Genomic DNA, 18,392 nt, shown 5'->3' with positions numbered 1-18,392 from the left:
TGTCTGTGGTAAGTGAGTACATTCCTAGGAGCGAATACGTAAGACATGGCATAACTCACCTAAACTATCTATGAAGATAACTGCCCAGACCTAAGGTAAGCCTGTTGTTTATGGATCAGAAATCAGCTGAACTGTGAGCCTATAGCCATCAAGTTTTGCAGAGTTTGGAAGCATGACGTTTGGCTTTGTCTTCCTAGCAAAGAATCTTCCAGGCCAACTCAGGGGCTTCTGCAGCTCCAGATACCTGTTTGCCATCCTGGCCTAGTGCCATATTCAGAAAAGAGGAAAGACCGATGTCCAGCCTCTGCAGGCTCTGTTCATGCCGGACCCCACCCTTGAACCCCCAGATCTTGTCACAAAAGCCACGGTCTCTTCAGCGCCGGATAGTTTAGAGAAGGGAGAGGGAGAGAAACCTAATTTATTCGGATTGACAATTGTCACTGCAGGCTTTTGTGCTCACTTACGTAAGGGTTTTGCTTAACCGGTGGCTAGACTTGTCCTTGCCCTGTCTAGGATTACAGAATTGAGTTTCTCACCTGACCTGAACCGTGTTCAGATGGACCATTTCCAAGTTCTTTTCCATGAGTATTTGTTCAGCATTTGGAGACTCTAGATGTCTCTTCATGGAAGCTCCCACCTGAGGCATGGATGCTGGGCTGCATTTTTGTCACCAGCCATAAAGCTTCTAGGAAGAAAGGAAGGAAGTGGGTGGTGAAGAGAGAGATATAGGAAGGAAAAAAAGAAAATGTAGGATAGGAGAAAGGAAAGGAGGGATTGTCCTACCCACCACTTAAAAATTCCATGTAGAGGGGCGCCTGCGTGTCTCAGTGGGTTAAAGCCTCTGCCTTCGGCTCAGGTCATGATCTTAGGGTCCTGGGATCGAGCCCCGCATCAGGTTCTCTGCTAGGCAGGGAGCCTGCTTCCCTTCCTCTCTGCCTGCCTCTCTGCCTGCTTGTGATCTCTCTCTGTCAAATAAATAAATAAAAATCTTTTTAAAAAAATTCCATGTAGAAAAAGAGCACACAGGATTAAATTTTTGGAATTGATTCATGTTTATGCTTTGCATTATAGCTTAGCTTATAAAAGGGAAGGGGGATCCTGAATACCAAAAATATTCCTGTGTAATAGATTTTCTTCTAGAATTCATTTTCTTCACAAGTCATAAACTTAGATTCTTTCAAAGTAGAAGTTAATGTCCAAAAACAGAAGAGCGAGAGAGAGAGATGTAAGTTGTCACAGATAATACGAAACATGCTGGTGTTTACTGGAACCATTGGGTTCTTCCCTCCATCCTCCTTTCCTGGGTCAGTGTACCTAGCATTGCTGTCATCAGGGTATTTCTTGTAAAATATCTGTGTTTTATATAAATAACTATATGTCTTCGAAAGCAATGAAATGGGTCTGAAACTCAGCACCTATAAATGCGGTGAAAGCTAACATTCCCCCCCACCCACGCTAACCTAATTCTTTTCCTTTGTCAGACCGAGCCTGGCTGATAGAACCAAGGAAGGTCCAGAAGCTTCAGGAAAAAATTTATTTTGCACTTCAGCACGTGATTCAGAAGAATCACCTGGATGATGAGACTTTGGCAAAGGTATGTCCTAGGAGAACAGACCTACTGTCCCTGGGAAAACACAGTGGCTAGTTAGAAAGCAAGGGCATTGCTCAGCAGTATCAGTTTTTGGAATTTACCAAAGATGTATAAAAGTTGAGGTGCTGCTTTAAAGAGGAGATCAGTAAGTTATAACAGATTGAGAGAAGAATGACTTTGTGCAAGAGGATATTGTCGGATCTCAACCTCAGGCACAAGAAGACCAGGGAAAGAAACGAAGGGTGTTTTATATGAAGAACAAAAGCTTAAAGCAAGGAATCAAGTCTTCAGAATTGACAGGTGATGAACAAAGAGAATTTGTGGCTCTTCAGAAGTCAGATGTGGGCCAACCTTAAGAGTAGGGAGATTTTTATTTAAAATCAGAAAGAACCGTAAAATAAGAATTGCTGAACAAAGGCGTAAACCATTGTGAGGTAGTGAGCTTCCCGGCATTGGTCATATTCTAGAGGACACTGCTTGATTTTTTGTCAGATGTGTTGTAAATCAGAGTCCTTCCCAGAGTAGAAGATTAGACTGATTACCAGTAAATTTTCCTTCAATTCTAATCTTTTCATACACGATTTATCCAGGGGTTCCTTCAAAATAGTGAGGTATCCCTAGGTCAAACTGTGTGCAACCTGCCATCAGTGTCTCTGTTCAGCTTACTTAAGAATTGTGATCTTTAAGAAGAGTTCTGAGAAGAGATGTTTACCAGAGTAAAATGCTCATAAGGGGAAGAAGTAATTTCCTAATGATTGAAACTAAGCATTATTTAGGATCTTAAAGTATCTTGGATTTCTTAAGAACTGGAATTTTTTAGAGGGCAAGCAACTGGCAAATGAAGCATATTTTCAGTTGAAGACAAGAGGAATCCTAGTCTATGTTTATAATCATCAAAACCTTCCCACTGCTTTCAAAGTTCCTTATTTTTTTAAAAGGGGAAAATTCTGTCAGAGGTATTACCACATACTACTTTGCAAATACAGAAACTCCTATCTATAAAAATCTATGAATTACATATGCTGTTTCATGATGGTAACATTTTGTTAGGATGAAGGCCTCACTAGGAGGGACATTTTTACACTATAGAGGGATAGTTGTCTAGTAGAAATTGGTACTTTTGGTATGGCCCAGGAAAACCACTTGCTCTCTGTACCTTGGTTTTCTCCCAGTCAAGACAAAACTTCTGCATGGTTCCAGATGCACTGGGCAGAAGAGATGGTTTGGGAAACATACACCTGTCTCTATAATTGCTCTGCAGAATATACGATAAATACTTCTGGTCAGTTAATGGAGGGGGAATGTTTCCTGCATTTTGGATCTCCCAAAGACCTTGTCCCCATATATGCCATCCTAAAATTGAGGTCTTGATATGAGGATAATGAGGATTATCTTTTTTTTTTTTGGCATCTGTATGGTTGTTTTGAGGTTCAAATGAGATCCACAGTACAAAAATTCTCCTGCTTACATCATTTTCTACCTCCTGGTGTCCTGAGGGTGGCCATCAGAAGTATTTGGGGTAGAAAGGAAGCAAGAGAAAGTGTTAAAAGAGGATTGTTTCTTGTATAGAACTCCCTGGAACCAGATGATGAGCATTGCTACCATAGGTTGCAGGTGGCTGTAGGTTTCTTGTGTGGACCCCTGCTTGTAAGCCAGCATTTCCTAGGATGCTCTGTGAAGTAAAGGGGAGGGACCATGAAAGAGAATGAGCTCTGGACTCTTCGATCTCAGCCCTGAGCTGCATGGCTTTCGATGAGTCACTCTATTTATCTTAGATTCCTAAACTGTCAAGTGCTGGAGATGGGGGGGTGGGAATGGGCAAGTATCTTGAGTTCCCGACCACTTTAACACAGGACAATGGTGCCATCGACATACAGGCACTCTCTCTCACGAAGCCCTTCCCCCCGGAAAGGAATCATTCCATTTGTATCCAGCAAACACTCTTCTGTCCCACCAGACTCATCTTTTCAGAAATGCTCCTTCTGCCCCCATAGTCACGGAGCTCGTCTGCCTTTAGGATGCCTCTCAAACAGTGGCAGCCATTCTTAATACTTGTAATTTATAGACCCCTCGGGGAATCTGGCAGACATCCTGAAACCTCCCTCTAGAAGAATGGGCACACACCCGACTGTGGCATTCAAGTCCAGGGGCGCAGGTAAATCCGCAGTCAGTGGGTCGGATCTGCCTTCTGGGTAACGCGCAGGGACTATTTATAGTGCGACCAATTTGACCCTGAACAAGTGGAACGGACATCAGGTGAGAGGGTTGGGGCTTAGACATAGTCACAGGACTTGATCCCGAAAGAACAGGCTCCAGCACACTTCCGTCATGCCCACTTCCTGAAATTGAAGTCCAAACCTTGTACTTTTAACCAAATTTGGATGTGCAGAAGGTGTGAAGATTAGGAATTCTGTATCCATTAACTAGAAGATTTCAAACCCAATATATGAACCCATTTATTTTTTAAAGCCTTATTAAAGATTCTGGTTTCCTTTCCTCATAGCATCGTGATAATATGTAGCATATTTGTAATAATCATCAGAACCACTTCCTAGCTGAGTGACTGTGGAAAAGTGACTTACCCTCTCTGTGCTTAGGTTTCCTCATTTGTAAAGTGTGACTGAAGACAATGTCCAGGTTCTGTGATTATTTTGAGGATGAAATGGTATTTGGTATCAGCAAGCGGCGCACTCTGTAAGGGGTCTAGTATGTGAATGCTGCTCTTGTGGACAGAAGTGCATTTCGGCAGGGAAATTTTGATCCAAAGGTGGTATATTTGAGTCAATCACTAATGGATGAGAACTGTTTCAAAAAAAGGAAGTTGGAGGGCTCAGGAGATGGAGTGTGGCCTTGCAAGTGATGGAGGAAATGTTAAGAGGTAAGGAAGTATAAGGTATATTTGAGCTACGAATAACAGGGTGGGTGTATATTTGAACCGCCACGACCGGTGACAGTCTGGTTCTCTGGAGTATGGACTTCGTTTATCACCAGTCACAAGAATCTGTCCTTCCTGTTGCTCTGGCCAGAGGACAGAGGGCAAAGGAGAAAAAGGAGTCAGTCTAGCTCGGGCCAGGGAGGGGCAGCGTACTCACGACTGAGGGCAAAGCTTGGATCTAGACATCTTGCTCATATCCCAGGCCTTCCTTCAGTGCGAGCTCTGAGCCAGGGCCATGGCTGGAGGCCTGTCTGATAAAGTCTTCAGCCTGTCCCCTCTTGTCGCAGCTCCTGGATAATCAGAGTCATGAAATCTTAGTAGCTAGTCTATTTATTTGTTCCTAGCCCTCCTGCACATACATGCGACCCTCCTGAGTTCTTGCCCAAATCTTTACTGAGAAGTTTAAAAGTAGCAAACTCTGTACTGACCCATACCCGACAGGAAGGCCTGGAGGACTTGTGGTGGGAGTCGGGCCACCAGCTGCTCGCTCTGCCATACGCAGAGACTAGAGCGAGTGCTGGTACTTATTTTACTACAACCACCACACTTCAGGGAGTTACCGTGCCTTTAATCCATTTCTCCAAACTGTTCAATTGCTTGTGCCTGGCCGTGCACTACAGATGGGCCACACCACCCTTCCGGATATTTGTGAACACACAGTTCTGTGCTAGTGGAAATTCAAATTCTTCTAAATATGGAGGAGTCTAGGGATTATGCCGCAGCTCAGAATCTCTCTCACGCTTCTCTTTCCTCCTATTCCTGGATGGCCAGAGGGTTATTACTTGTCCCCTATGGCTCTCTCTCTTCAAGTCACTTTTTAAAAAATTTTCTATTGAAATTCAATTTATTAACATATACTGTATTATTAGTTTCCGAGGTAGAGTTTAGTGATTCGTCAGTTGCACAGAACACTCGGTGCTCATTACTTCTAGTGCGCTCCCTACTGCCCATCCCGCAGCCACCCTGTTCCCGCAGCCACTTCCCCTCCAGCAGCCGTGTTTGTTCCCTTTCTTATGGTTTGTCTCCCTGTTTTCAGCTTATTTTATTTTTTCTTCCCTTCTTCTATGATCCTCTGTTTTGTTTCTTAAATTCCACATGTGAGTGAAATCATATGGTATCTTTCTCTGACTGACTGATTTTGCTTAGCAGAATACCCTCTAGCTCCCTCCACATCATTGTAAATGGCAAGATTTCATTCTTTTTTTTTTTTTTTTAAGAATTTATTTATCTATTTGACAGAGAGAAATCACAAGTGGGCAGAGAGGCAGGCAGAGAGAGGAGGGAGCAGGCTCCCCACTGAGCAGAGAGCCCAATGCAGGGCTCGATCCCAGGACCCTGAGATCATGACCTGAGCTGAAGGCAGAGGCTTTAACCCACTGAGCCACCCAGGTGCCCCAGATTTCATTCTTTTTGATGGTTGAGTAATATTCCTCTCTGTGTGTGTATTTTTATACACACCTTTATCCATTCATCTGTCGATGGACAACTGGGCTCTTTCCATATTTTGACTATTGTGGACATTGCTGTTATAAACATTGAGGTGTATGTATCCCTTTGAATCACTATGTTTGTGTCCTTTGGGTAAATACCTAAATAGTACAGCTGCTGGGTCATTGGGTAGTTCTATCTTTAACTTTTTGAGGCACCTCCCTACTGTTTTCCAGAGGGGCTGCACCAGCTTGCACTCCCACCATCAGTGTAGGAGGGCTCCCCTTTCTCTGCATCCTTGCCAACACCTGCTGTTTCCTGACTTGTTAATTTTAGCCAGGCGGCCAGTCACTCTAAGCCTTTGCTGTCTGTGAAGATGTCCCACCGTGTCCCTTCATCCATAAGTATTACTCTAAGGTTGTACCATGTTAATGAAAACACGGAACTCAAGTCAGCTGTGAAAAGAGACTGTCCTAGACAAGAAAAATGGCTGCACCGTGTGGCGACAAATCTGTTTCTTTGAGGTTCATCTCCTCCTTAGCTCTGGAAGGTTCCAGCCTTCCCCAGGGAAACTGTGATGGGTTGAGCTGGGAGAAGTACAAGCCAACTGATACACTAACTTCTTCATTCCTAAGTCCGTTTCTAGCGTAACAGTAGCAAAACTGTCTCATCGACATAAGGAAGTTTCTTCTGTTATTAACAGAACCAAGCTACTAAATAGAGGCTTACAAAATGGAAGGCTTAGACGGCCCTATTGCACATGCTAATAAATTGAAATTTTACTGGAAAGAAACGAGCCTGGTCACTGTGACATTAATGGTGCTCTTTTGATACAGATTTAAAAGAAAAGAAAAAAAAAAAAACTCACCATGTTGATTTTCTGATGGAGCCTGGAGAGCAGATACTGACCAAGGGATCCGTGGAAACGGCACAAGGTCATCTCCATTGATCTTCATTGCTTTCTCAATGAGGTCGAAATAGGCTATGTCCCGATTAGCAATGGAATGTTTAGTCTAAAGCCCGCTTTCTTGCAAGATCCTGGTTGTTATATTAGGATTCTCAGTAGGTGGCCTATGGGGCTGTGGAGTCCGTTTCATCTCGAAGAGCAGCTGTCCCGTGAGCGCTCCAGGAGCCCCTGACCAGGTGCTGAGCCTCCCCTTTCCTCCACTTGGCTAGGAATTGGTTTCCTACTTCAAACTTGCTATGCTTTTCAAAAGCAGAACACATGCTGAAGAGTTCTTAAAGGGTAAGTAGATAGACTGCTTCGAGAGTGTTCACAGAGTTAACATAGCCACTGCCCCGATGAAGCTGGGCCCCTGGAGCCCCACTCCGGCTTCTCGGGCTTCCTCATAATGGTGTTTATGCTTTAAAGTCATCCAAGGAGAGGCAGAACTATAGAAAACAATTCAGCAGGTCCCCCACTTTTTTAAGTTCCGAGTCCATACCCAAGAAGCATAGCTTTGTCCCGGGGCCATTTCCCACTTCAGCTCAGGTTTCTGGCAGAGCATAAGCTCTGTGCCAGATGCGAGGGGGAGACGGTGGGCCCATATGGACTGAGCCAGTTTCCTTGCAGAGTTACTGTGAAAGACGAGATTATTTTGGTTCATTTTAGCTGCTCCAAGTCTGCTGGCATACGCTGCATGTCCACCACCCAGAAATTCCAAGGGTTCTCCATCAGACTAATGGTCTGTAAGTAAGAAGAGAGGTCTTGGGGTGCCTGGGTGGCTCAGTCAGTTAAGCATCTGCCTTCGGCTCAGGTCATGATCCCAGAGTACTGGGATGGAGCCCCACATCAGGCTCCCTGTTCAGTGGGAAGTCTGCTTCTCCCTCTCTCTCGCTGGCTTATTCTCTCTCTCTCTCTCTCTCTCTCTCTCTAATAAATTTAAAAAGAGAAAGAGAGACCTTGATGTCACTCCTCATGCCTCAAGTCAGAAGTCGATGTCATCATTAGAACTCTTTGGTAACAAGTAACAGGAACCAATTCACACTAGCATAAGCAAAAAGAAAAAAGAATGGAGAGAGATCTCCTGGAACCTAAGGATGAAAATGCAGCCACCATTCAGGAAGGCACTAGAACAAGGAATCAAGACACCTTCCTAATTCTCCATCTCACGTTTCTCTCTCTTAAGGCATCTCCTTAATTCTTCTCCCTCCCTGAATACCAGCCAACCCTGCTTCCCCGGTCCCTGTGGTGAAATTTGGCTAGCATGTAGCTTCTCCAACTACATTCTTCAAGTGCAGTTTCTACTAGATTTAAAAAGTAACCTGCCGGCTCTCAGTCCAGTCTCGGCTTCCAGCCCCGGCTGAATCCATGTGCACTCCCCCTGTACCCAGTGGTTCAGCGTGGATGCCAAGGATGGGGTCAGGGGTCGGGGGCTCACAAGCAGACAGATATCTCAAGTTCATTCAGTATTACAATTCTAACCTAAGTGTCCGAGTTTAGCCAGACAAACCCCTGAAAAAGAAAAGTGAACAGGCATGCAAACTAGGTGTATTTGGCCTCACTTGATGTGCTGGCTTTTATCAGTGCTTCTGAAGTTTCCTCCACTTCGGTCAAACCGTTGCTGGCTTCCAGCTTCAGGCTAGAGGGCATCTGGATGGCCTGGAAGCCTCTGTGAACGAGATCACTCGTCTTACCCTCTGCGTGTTCCATTTTTCCACATCAAACGTACTCGTTACAGAATTGTGGATTTTCTCATAAAACCACCTTCTGGAAAGAAGCGTTGGATTATTAGCTCTTCTCCAACAGCTGTTTTTTCTTCTCGTAGACCCCTGTAGGTATAAGCTAAAGCTTCCTTCTTATAAGAAATGCTTGTCATAAGAGAGACATGAATGTGAAAATGCCTTTTTCTGGACCCTCTGTCTACTGCTAGGGGGATTATTTAAACATGAAGAAATTTCATGATGGTTTGAAATCGACTACCCCCTCCATCTCCAAGTGCTTCTGGATCACTTCCCCAGCTGTTTAAAAAGTTGTTGAGCCATTAACTGCCACTGAGGCTGCTCTGAGCTCCCTTTGAAATGGGGGTCCCCCAGCTGCAGTACATAATATTAACGAGCAGTAAGTGACTGCCTGCCGCTGCCTCCACCAGGCCCTTCTGGGCTCTGACTAGTGCTGCCGCTGCCTCTGCAACCCCTCCTGGCCCTTCGTGCCTCCCAGCAGATGGATGCCCATCAGCATTTCTGTTCCCACTGCCTGGGTGGCTTTAAATCAGCCTCCTCCAAGTGCACACAGGTTAGGGAAGCTTCTTGCCTTCCTTGGTGCCCTTTGCTCATGCGGCCCCAGTGTTCTTCACAAAAAGCAGTTCTCATCATCTGATCCATTGTACAGATGAGCAGCAGGGACAGGATCCAAATCCCATAAAAGAGGGAAGAAGTAGGTCCTGAATCAGATATTCCTTAAACCCCAGTTTGCAATGGGAAAGAAGCAAGGGTCCATATTTACTCTCTCTAAACCAAACACGTAATTAAGTATTCCCAAGGCAAATAAGCAACTATAGAAGGGTTGTCCTCTTACGCATTTAATGATAAGTAAATGCATGAGAGGACATTTCTTCCCCTTCCCAAAAGGAGCAAAAAAAAAAAAAAAAAAAAAGCTTTAAGAATTGTAGTGTGTATAAGATTCTACTTTATAAATCACAGTTTCCTAAATGAGCAGGTTACTTTAATTGCTATAAGAAAATGAAAATATGATTTTGTTTTTTCATTTCAACAAAAGGAAGTGGCTGATTTCTGCAACATTAACACATGACCCAGTTTCCAGTGCTTGGTTAAGGTTTAAGTTGGGGTCTTGCCCCCTGGGTGGTTGGGTTGGACAAGCGTGGCCTTGACTCTTCCTCTCCTTGAAGGAAGCATTATATGGGAATGGAAGCATAACACCTAACACCCGTATCGCCACCATGTGTCAGGCACTGCTCTTGACAGCTTGTGTCAACGCAGTTAATTAACCCTCACACAACCCTCCGAGGGAGGGGCCATCTGTCGAATAACGAAGCTGAGAAGTTAAGTGACTTGCCCAAGATCACACAGCTGTTAATAGCAGGTGCAGAATTCAGACCCAGGCAGTAGAGATTTAAAACCCATAGGTTTAGTTTTGTTGTTGTTGTTTTATAAATCACTAGGCGGATCCTATCTATGGTGCATTTGTGTCCCATAGGGAACTAGGAATTCTATTTCTTGCCCCCCACTACACTAACAGAGCTAAGCAGATGGAACGTCTCCTCTCTGAGGATGATCAGTTCTGTCTCTGTCTCCTGAAAAGGAGCTAACCTTCCACCTAGCTCCCAGGACTGTTTCAGAGAAGGTACCGAATTTACTTTGCAACTTGTAAATGCAAAAAATTTGAACCTCCACGGCCGCAGTCCATCAGCCTCCCGAAGGATGTTTTCTCCAACATGGAGGCTGATAGGCCACCTAGACTTACGGACACAGACTCCTTAAGGGTAGATCCCAGGAATCTGGATTTCTAGGAAGTGCCCCGGTGATTGTTACACAGAGGAGAGGTTGACAGGCATTACGGATCGCAGCTGGAATTTTTCGGAGCTCCGCGGTAGCATCCGCTCAGCTGCAGGCGATCACAGAAAGCCTTCAGAGCCTTTCCGAGTTCAGTCGCTCTTTCAGGGAGGCGGTAATGTGTAAGAAGTGCTCCAACTTGCTGTAGCCTCCATCCTTGTGAACCAGCTGGTTGAGAGAGCTTGGATAATTTCCCAAGGGACTTCAGGGAAGTGGACCCTGGTATACCTTTTACCTATGAAAATGTAGAAAAGACATTGTTTTCCACCCTGGACCCAAAGTGACTCTTTCAGAATGGGACTCTGATCATCTCTTTTGCTGAAAAACCTTCCAAAGAGCCTTAACATCAGCTTGTATCTACTGGCCACGCCCATCCCTCCCGCTCTTCCGTCAGACGTGCTCACTCACCGCTCCGTTCTTCCTGTGCACCAAGTACCGCGGCATCATTTCACATGGCTCCGGGGCAAATCCTGTACCCCAGCATCTGATCGGCTCCCACTCTCCCTTCAGAGCTCAGCTTAAGTGGCGCTTTCTCAAGGAAGCCTTGAAGAGAACATTCTGTTCTCTAGCACTTCTAGCCCATTTCTGCATGGCACCCACCATGGTTTTCCAGTTTGTTTTTGACGGCGGGATGCCGTTATTCACATCCGTCTTCGCAAGCAGGCGATAAGCAAGAGTCATACTGTCTTGCGCACTTTGGTGTCTAGCAGAGTGCCTGCTGCAAGTTCCAGTAACATCCTGTAGGAAAGAAGGTCTTGATTCTCAGTTTAAAATTTAACATGCATTCTATAAACAAAGATGTCACATTTTTCATTTCTACCCCTGTCATTAAACATCCATGGAAATGGAATGTCTGAACCCCAACCTTCTTTGTGTGTTCTAGATCCCTTTAATGAAAGTGTCAACAGCTCTCATCCTGATGCTATTTTTGAATTGCTCATAGTGTGGTTATACAGTCATTAGTTGTTAAAGGGAAACTTAATGAAAGCAAAGTTTATGATTTTGAAGAGCCACAAAGTAACTAATTATCTATTTTCTCTTTTACTTCAAAGGCTGAGATGGTTTCTTACTATTGAGTAGGATAGGGAGCACATGAACCGAACTGGTGATTCGACGGGTTTTATTTAATTTTATTTAATTTTTTATTTAATTTATTTTATTTTATTTTATTTTATTTTATTTTATCATTACTGTACCTTTGGTCAGCTCTATGAACTATCAGGCTTATCTTTTATGAAACACATCTTATTCCAACAGTGATTTGATCATGATGACGTTTGGTTTTAAACTAATTTTGACATGAGATGATAAATTCTAGGAGTCCCCACATTACAAATCTGTTAAAAGCTAGAATTGTTCATCTCTTAAGACCTATGTAGCATTTCACAAACTGTGGACATTTTAAATTATTATAAAACCCTTTTTTCTGGGTATTGGAACTAAAAAAAAAAAAAAATCACATCCCACATGATACATATATGTCAAAATCTAGCAATTATAAGTGGCTGTTTCCCCATGAGTTTTTTTTAAATGCCTCCCTGAAGAAGCTAGTGCCAGTGACCTCCCAGGTTCTCTCCTGATGAAACAGAGTCTCATTTTATGCATTAGAGTGGAAAAGAACGAGAAAGATTCAGGCAGGCTAGTGAGCAAAGCAGCCCCGAGGATTATGGATCACGCCTCATACAGTTTAGATCACACCTTCCTCTCATGGTCTCCTTCCAAAAACCAAAAACCTCACAGTCATATCAGAAAAATCTGTGGGAAACGATAGATAATATTAGCTAACAATGGCATTTCATGCCTACACTATTCTCACCACTTTTATATGAATTACCTCCGTCCACACAACAAGCCAAGGAACTAGGAACTGTGAGTAAGCCCACTTTACACACGAGAAAACCAAGACAGAGTGTATCCCAGCCACACGGCCATTTAGCTATTTTGGAACCAGGATTCTGACTCAGTCGGCCTGGCGCAAAGCACCCACTCCTACCCATCAGAATCGACTACCTCCCAAACACAGTTTTATTTAAAAGCAGTGAAATCAGGAAGCTTGGCCCTGCTTGCGTGCTTTCTCTCTTTCCCCTCTGGAGGTTGGGGGTGGGAGGCACATTTTGTTTTGTTTTGTCAGAAAGGAGAAGCTGAAAGTGAGCCTGCTCTCTTCCCAAACGTCTTTTCCCAAAGCCATTGCCTTCATCGGAGGCCAGGAAGGACACTGATTCAGAAGACAGAGCACTAATGAGCTTCCTTCCTGCTTTGTCCCTTCCCCCCGTCTCTCCCCGCTCTGCAGTTAATAGCCAAGATCCCCACCATCACGGCGGTCTGCAACTTGCACGGGGAGAAGCTGCAGGTATTCAAACAATCACATCCAGACATAGTGAACACCCTCTTTCCTCCATTATACAAGGAGCTCTTTAATCCTGACTGTGCCACCGTCTGCAAATGAAGGCGACCAGAGGACTGTCTCCTAGTCACGGAATGCATCACCATTAAGACAAAAGCAATGTGTTCATGAAGACTTAAGAAAAATGTCTACTGCAACATTAGGAATGTCCTGCACTTAATAGAATTATTTTTCACCGCTACAGTTTGAAGAATGTAAATATGCACCTGAGTGGGGCTCTTTTATTTGTTTGTTTGTTTTTGAAATGACCATAAATATACAACTAGAGGACACTGGGTGTTATCTTTTTTTTTTTAATTTTATTTTATTCGGGTATGTTTTGGGAGACAACTGTTTATAGAATTTTATTGTAGATATATACGAGAACAGAGCGGTACTTTACATGATTACTTTTCCTGTTAATTGTTCAAATATAATTTAAGAAAACTCCACTGAATAGGCTTACCTATTTCTATGTTTTTAGATAGTTGATGCATGTGAAAATTTGTAGCTGTCTTGAAAAGCACTGTGCAGGTACGTAATAAGTATATAATATCCGAGAATATTATATATGATTATTACTTACACCTGCACGTGCACTGTGGCTTAAAACACCATACCCACTAGTGAAGGAGGTTCAATCAGGCTCTCTCTTATTATTTCCCTTCTGTGTTACCTTTATGTTAGACAATCAGGATTTTGTTTTCCCAGCCAGACTTTTCAGCTGTCGTCTACAGCAGGATGGTCCCGATTCAGAGATAAGTCTGTGAAGGAACAAACATAACACCCAGCCTCTGAGTAAGAACTCTAGCTCTCTTAGTGACATCAAAGCCTTGTCAGGATGGTAAATATTGGGGTGGGGGGGGAGTATTTGGAGCCATTTTCCTGTTTTTAAGAATTAGGCCACAGATAATATTGTGGAGTCCAGAACTTTTTTTAACCAAACAATCACTGTTTCCTATTTTTCACCAGCACACGCAAAACACTTTTGTTTTTTCTTTGGATTTTAGGCTGGGAAAGAAACTGATTTTGGTGCTCATTGTATCTTCAGCAGAGAAACGCAGTCTGTAGGTTTGATCACCAGCAATTTTTTCTAATAAAATAAGAGTCACGGCAGAAATCAGAAGCCAGGGTCCAGATGCCATTTCATGTCAACATGTCCTCTCTAACCTGTTCTGTTTTGGTTTGGGTTTTTTTTGGTTTTTTGTTTTTTGGTGTGGTTTTTTTTGTTTGTTTGTTTTTTGTTTTGGCAAAGAAGAGGTAGGAAAGAGCACCTACAAAGTAAAGAAGTAGTTCTTTAGATGCATTCCCTTTGCCAAGTTTGTTAGAAAAAGCAGCAATAAAGGGGAAGGCAGGATTTTATATGTCCTTCTAGTGTGGGGCCTCTAATTTCTCAACTCCAAAATGCTACACTGTATGCACAGAGCAAGAACTCGACAGATAAGGAAAACGCATCTGAGTTATTCTGTACAACTAATACACCCCAAAGCCAAAACTATTTCCCATGTGGTTTGAAATCGCATCATCCATCTAGCCTGGGCTTACTTTTTTTTTTTTTTTTAAGCAACTTGCAAAGCACAGAGTGCAAAAGGCAAGACAAAGCTTAGTGAATTCAGACTTCCTAGGACAAGCCTCCCCTCTCCACCTGCTCTCCAGCCGAGTGCCAGGAAAGCATAAACCCCAAGCAGCTTGTTCTGCTTGGGCTCTGGAGGCCGGATGTCTTGGGTCTTAGTGGATCCAAAACAAGAGTTCTTAAAAATGAAGCTAGAACCGGGCTTTGTGTAGAAGACAATGACATGCACCATCTCCCGGAAGCGTAGCCCAGCTGCAGCTCTCGAGGCCCCGCCCTCTCCTCCTCGGCAAACGCACCCGCACGCATGCGCGCACACTTGCTTTGAAAAGTTTCCATCAGTGGAAACTTTGATTTCCTTTTCATCTCCAGCGCTCTCCTAAAGTGACACGGTCTTGAGAGCCATCTCCGCGATGCCACCGCACCCCTCCTTGATGATCAGACGGTAGCGCTAGTCTTTTCTTCTAGAAAACAGAGCCTTTTCCCACCTCATGATTGATGAATTCCAAACCAATGGGGAAAAACAAAAAGGCTTTAAAATAATGACTCTCTTTCTCAACTACTGTTATATTCAATTAATTTAACTACATTGAACCAAATTACCTTCGGTGTCTAAGAAGACAGCTGCGCACTGCGTGTTATGCTGCTGCAGGGACTTGGTTGTTTCTGGTGTAAATGTCACTCCTGCTAGCTCTTTGTATAAAGAATTAATTCCAAGAGTCATATTTCCTTCTAATGGAAAGATTACTTTACTGATTGCTAGGAAAACAGGGTAATGGAAGGCGCTCAATTAAGCCAAGCCGTTTCCAAATGCAATGTATGTTTTATGATTGGCTTGTGATAGGCAACGCTTAATGTGTCTACTTGGTGTTTCCCTTTGAGCTTTGAACTTATGTCAAACTTTGCTTTCATCGTTCTGTCGGCCTCGTGTTTTCCGTTGTTGGCCTATAATTCCTGCTCCGTTGCAAAGGGAATCATTTGTTCCCTTCGGTCTACCTTTGAGGATTTAAATTGGCTCAATTGATGAAGTGGCTGAGAATTTTTTCCTCCCTCGTCCCATGGGCGATGTAGGAAAAGGATTATTTCCCACATGTGCCTCAGGAGGTACCAGATTTGAATTTGTTTGTCATTTCTACCAGTGCGAGCATTTCACTGGGACGGCAGGAACCTTTTGAAGTGAGGGCACAGGAAACAGCTAGCGACTGAACAAGAACAAAACAGTGGCAACCAGTACACGCTCAGGCCACTTCAGCTCAGAAGAGAGATTTCCATTTTGCGCCCCAGTTGCCAAATCTGTCCCTGAAAAGAGAACCAGGTCTTATCTTCGGTGGCGACATACGCCTTTCCAAGATGCCTTTTGAACATCTCCTATGACCACATCTCAAGGTATTTTGAAATTTGGTTGAGAAAACTTTGTGTACCACACGCAATTTTTGTCCCTTCCCTGCGAAGACGCGCAGGGGTTCCCACCACCTTCACGATACAATGCACACTGGACCAGAGAACCCACCATCTGTACTCTTCCCTTCATGCTTCGTAAATGACAATCACTGCTTGATGCAGATATTGCACTGTACCCACTCAGGGATGTTTCATTAAAAAAAAAAAATACATCAGGGGGGGGGAATAAAACAGGAAAATGACAACAAAATGTAAACGGCATAAATTAGATATGCCAATAAGAGAACCTCTCTGACAAGGCTTTCAGAACAGTAAGCAGTACCTTCGTGTCGTTAACTGTGTGGACTTGATGGAAAGTTGCACACGAGTAAGGACAACTCGGTCTCATTTTCTAAAATCTGCTAAGAGCCAAATAATCGAGCTGCCCTATTAACAGGAATATGTGTCTCCCGAGCAAACCCAAGCTTCCTACACAGGTCCTGAGCGGGGAGAATACAGAAATCTAAGTGGGGTTAGCGGACTCTGCCAGGGGAGGTAAAGCTGTGTGAATTCAAATTCTGGCGTATCTGTGATCTGGAAGAGGAAAGGCAAATTTTGGAGGGAATATAGGAGAAGAAAGAATACCAGATCTGGCTTAGTCCACCACACTTGGGTGTCCACAACTTGGGTCATCTTAGTATCCCTAATTCTGTGACCCCCCCGCCCCGCCGCAGAGAATGAAAGCTGAGGGTAGAGATGTACTATGTACTCTACACACATACCCCTTCTGGATTTCCCTCATTTGAAAACTGTCTTCAGAGCTCTGGAATAAAGGACCACTGTGTAGGTATAAACAGAATATAGTGGTCTCTAGGGTAATGGGACTTCTTGGGGAGAATCTGTGACACCTTAAATCACAGGGAACTCTGGACGTTAGTAGCAAGAGGTGCCAGGGACAAACCAGTACATTTCCTATCGCAGCTGCCTTGTTCAACACCTAACTTCACGGCAGTCAAGCTAAACTTTTCGTAGAAAACCCACACACATGGCTAGTCCACTCACACACTCCGCAATCCCATGTGTACCAGGCTTGAATGCAAAAGTGACTCTTCCGTCCCAAGAACAACCTAAAACGTGACCAGCTTTTTTTCGAAAACATCAGAAAGATGCAAATGATGTCAGTTTTGTTGCATTTGCTTTGTTTCCGTGTATTACAGAAGGAAAAATTCCACCGCTATTGGAAATTAGAAGAAATAACTTTTTCCTGACTCTCTTTTCTCTGTAAACATTTGCTTCCAATGAAGTTGCCACAGTTGGCAGCAAATTCAGGCAAGGATGCCTGTGCCTGACAGAGCCGCCATTCAAGAGAACAGCAAGAGCTGGAAAGTTTGCATCTGTAGTGAACCTTTGCACAGAGCCCCCTGGACCAGGAAGACCAGAAGCACACCATCTGCTTTAGATGAAGTAGTAGTTGATTTTTTTTGTTTCTGGCTGCCGATAGAACCACAGCCTGGTATGGAAAACCACGTGGGTCATTAGACGGGAGCTGACAACGTATTTTTTTGGTGGGGGGAGGCGGGGACAGGTCTCAGGACCCAGAGGTACATGTTCATTTGAAGCAAGGGTTAAAAATTCAGAAGCCTAAAAGGGCCAGGGAGTTGATGCAAATGAGCGAAAGCAGTCTAGCCGCCAGCTGGCAAGGAAGTGCCCCATCTGAAAGGGGACATCCGATGGCCGGCTAAAGCCCAAGTGTCGCTAATGCTTCTGAATCTTACAATATCTCTCTGGTTGGAAGGGATGTCAGTTGACTCAGAGCTGAGGACAGACCAAACAAATACACCTCCGAGCAGAAGAGGGTCCACTTTGTAACCTCTGATTTAAAGCAAAATTGAATCTCGGGGCCTGTTTCCTGGAGTAAGTCTGTCCAGACAGGACTCCGCATGAGAGGGGCGGGGGTGCGGAGCTCAGTGGGGTTTCCACATCTGACTGTCACTCCCAGCAAGAGTTCAGCTGGAAAAACAAAAGTAGTCGAAAAGTGCAAGTGATCCCATTTAACGATGACTCATAAGGGACATCTCTCTTTGTCTCGCCCAAACTCCTAGCTTCCTAGAGCCAGGTAGCTCCATCTCTCACCACTTTTTTTCTGAACATCAAACGCATGATTTTTCCACTTTTCAGTCTTGATGTGTCTCTTCTCATGTGTGGCTTCGATATCTGTGGCACGTTTTTACTTTCCCTTAGTTGTGTCTGCAGAATGTATTCGTGGTCATGATCACGCAGTCCCCCGTGTTCTGAAGTGCAGGACCCGGGATTCCTATGCAGCAGGTGGAGGTCGTCTGTTTGTGCACTTTTTGCCTAAGCTGCTGAAAATCCTCCAAAGTCAATTGCCCATAGTAATCTTTGCCTCCTGCATGACCGTAAGCTTGACCTCCAGTGGATCAGAAAAAGCAGCTCAGTGATTGTTCTCATGGCCAAAACTAAAGCACAAGGGGACCGGCATTGAATAGACCCAGTTGAGGCAGGCGCAGGGTGTCCACACCCCAGCTGGGCAGCATGACCCTTCTCTTGAACCCTACTCTTGTGGCAGTGGCCG

General features: G+C 44.2%; 1 protein-coding gene across 1 annotated transcript in view; it reads left to right on the top strand.

Annotated features, from left to right (window-relative positions):
• Positions 1 to 16,539, top strand: part of RORB (RAR related orphan receptor B) — a 190,411-nt gene extending 173,872 nt beyond the window's left edge. Inside the window, exons 9-10 of the mRNA XM_032308223.1 lie at positions 1,482 to 1,594; positions 12,757 to 16,539. Coding sequence (XP_032164114.1) covers positions 1,482 to 1,594; positions 12,757 to 12,912 — 269 coding nt within the window. The 3' untranslated portion in view covers positions 12,913 to 16,539. The remainder of the gene's footprint in view (positions 1 to 1,481; positions 1,595 to 12,756) is intronic.
• The last annotated feature ends 1,853 nt before the right edge of the window (positions 16,540 to 18,392 follow it).

The sequence above is a fragment of the Mustela erminea genome, chromosome 12 (genome assembly GCF_009829155.1).
Source record: "Mustela erminea isolate mMusErm1 chromosome 12, mMusErm1.Pri, whole genome shotgun sequence".
NCBI lineage: Eukaryota > Metazoa > Chordata > Mammalia > Carnivora > Mustelidae > Mustela > Mustela erminea.
Note: the sequence above shows the minus strand (reverse complement) of the source record. Positions and strands in the feature narration are given on the sequence as shown.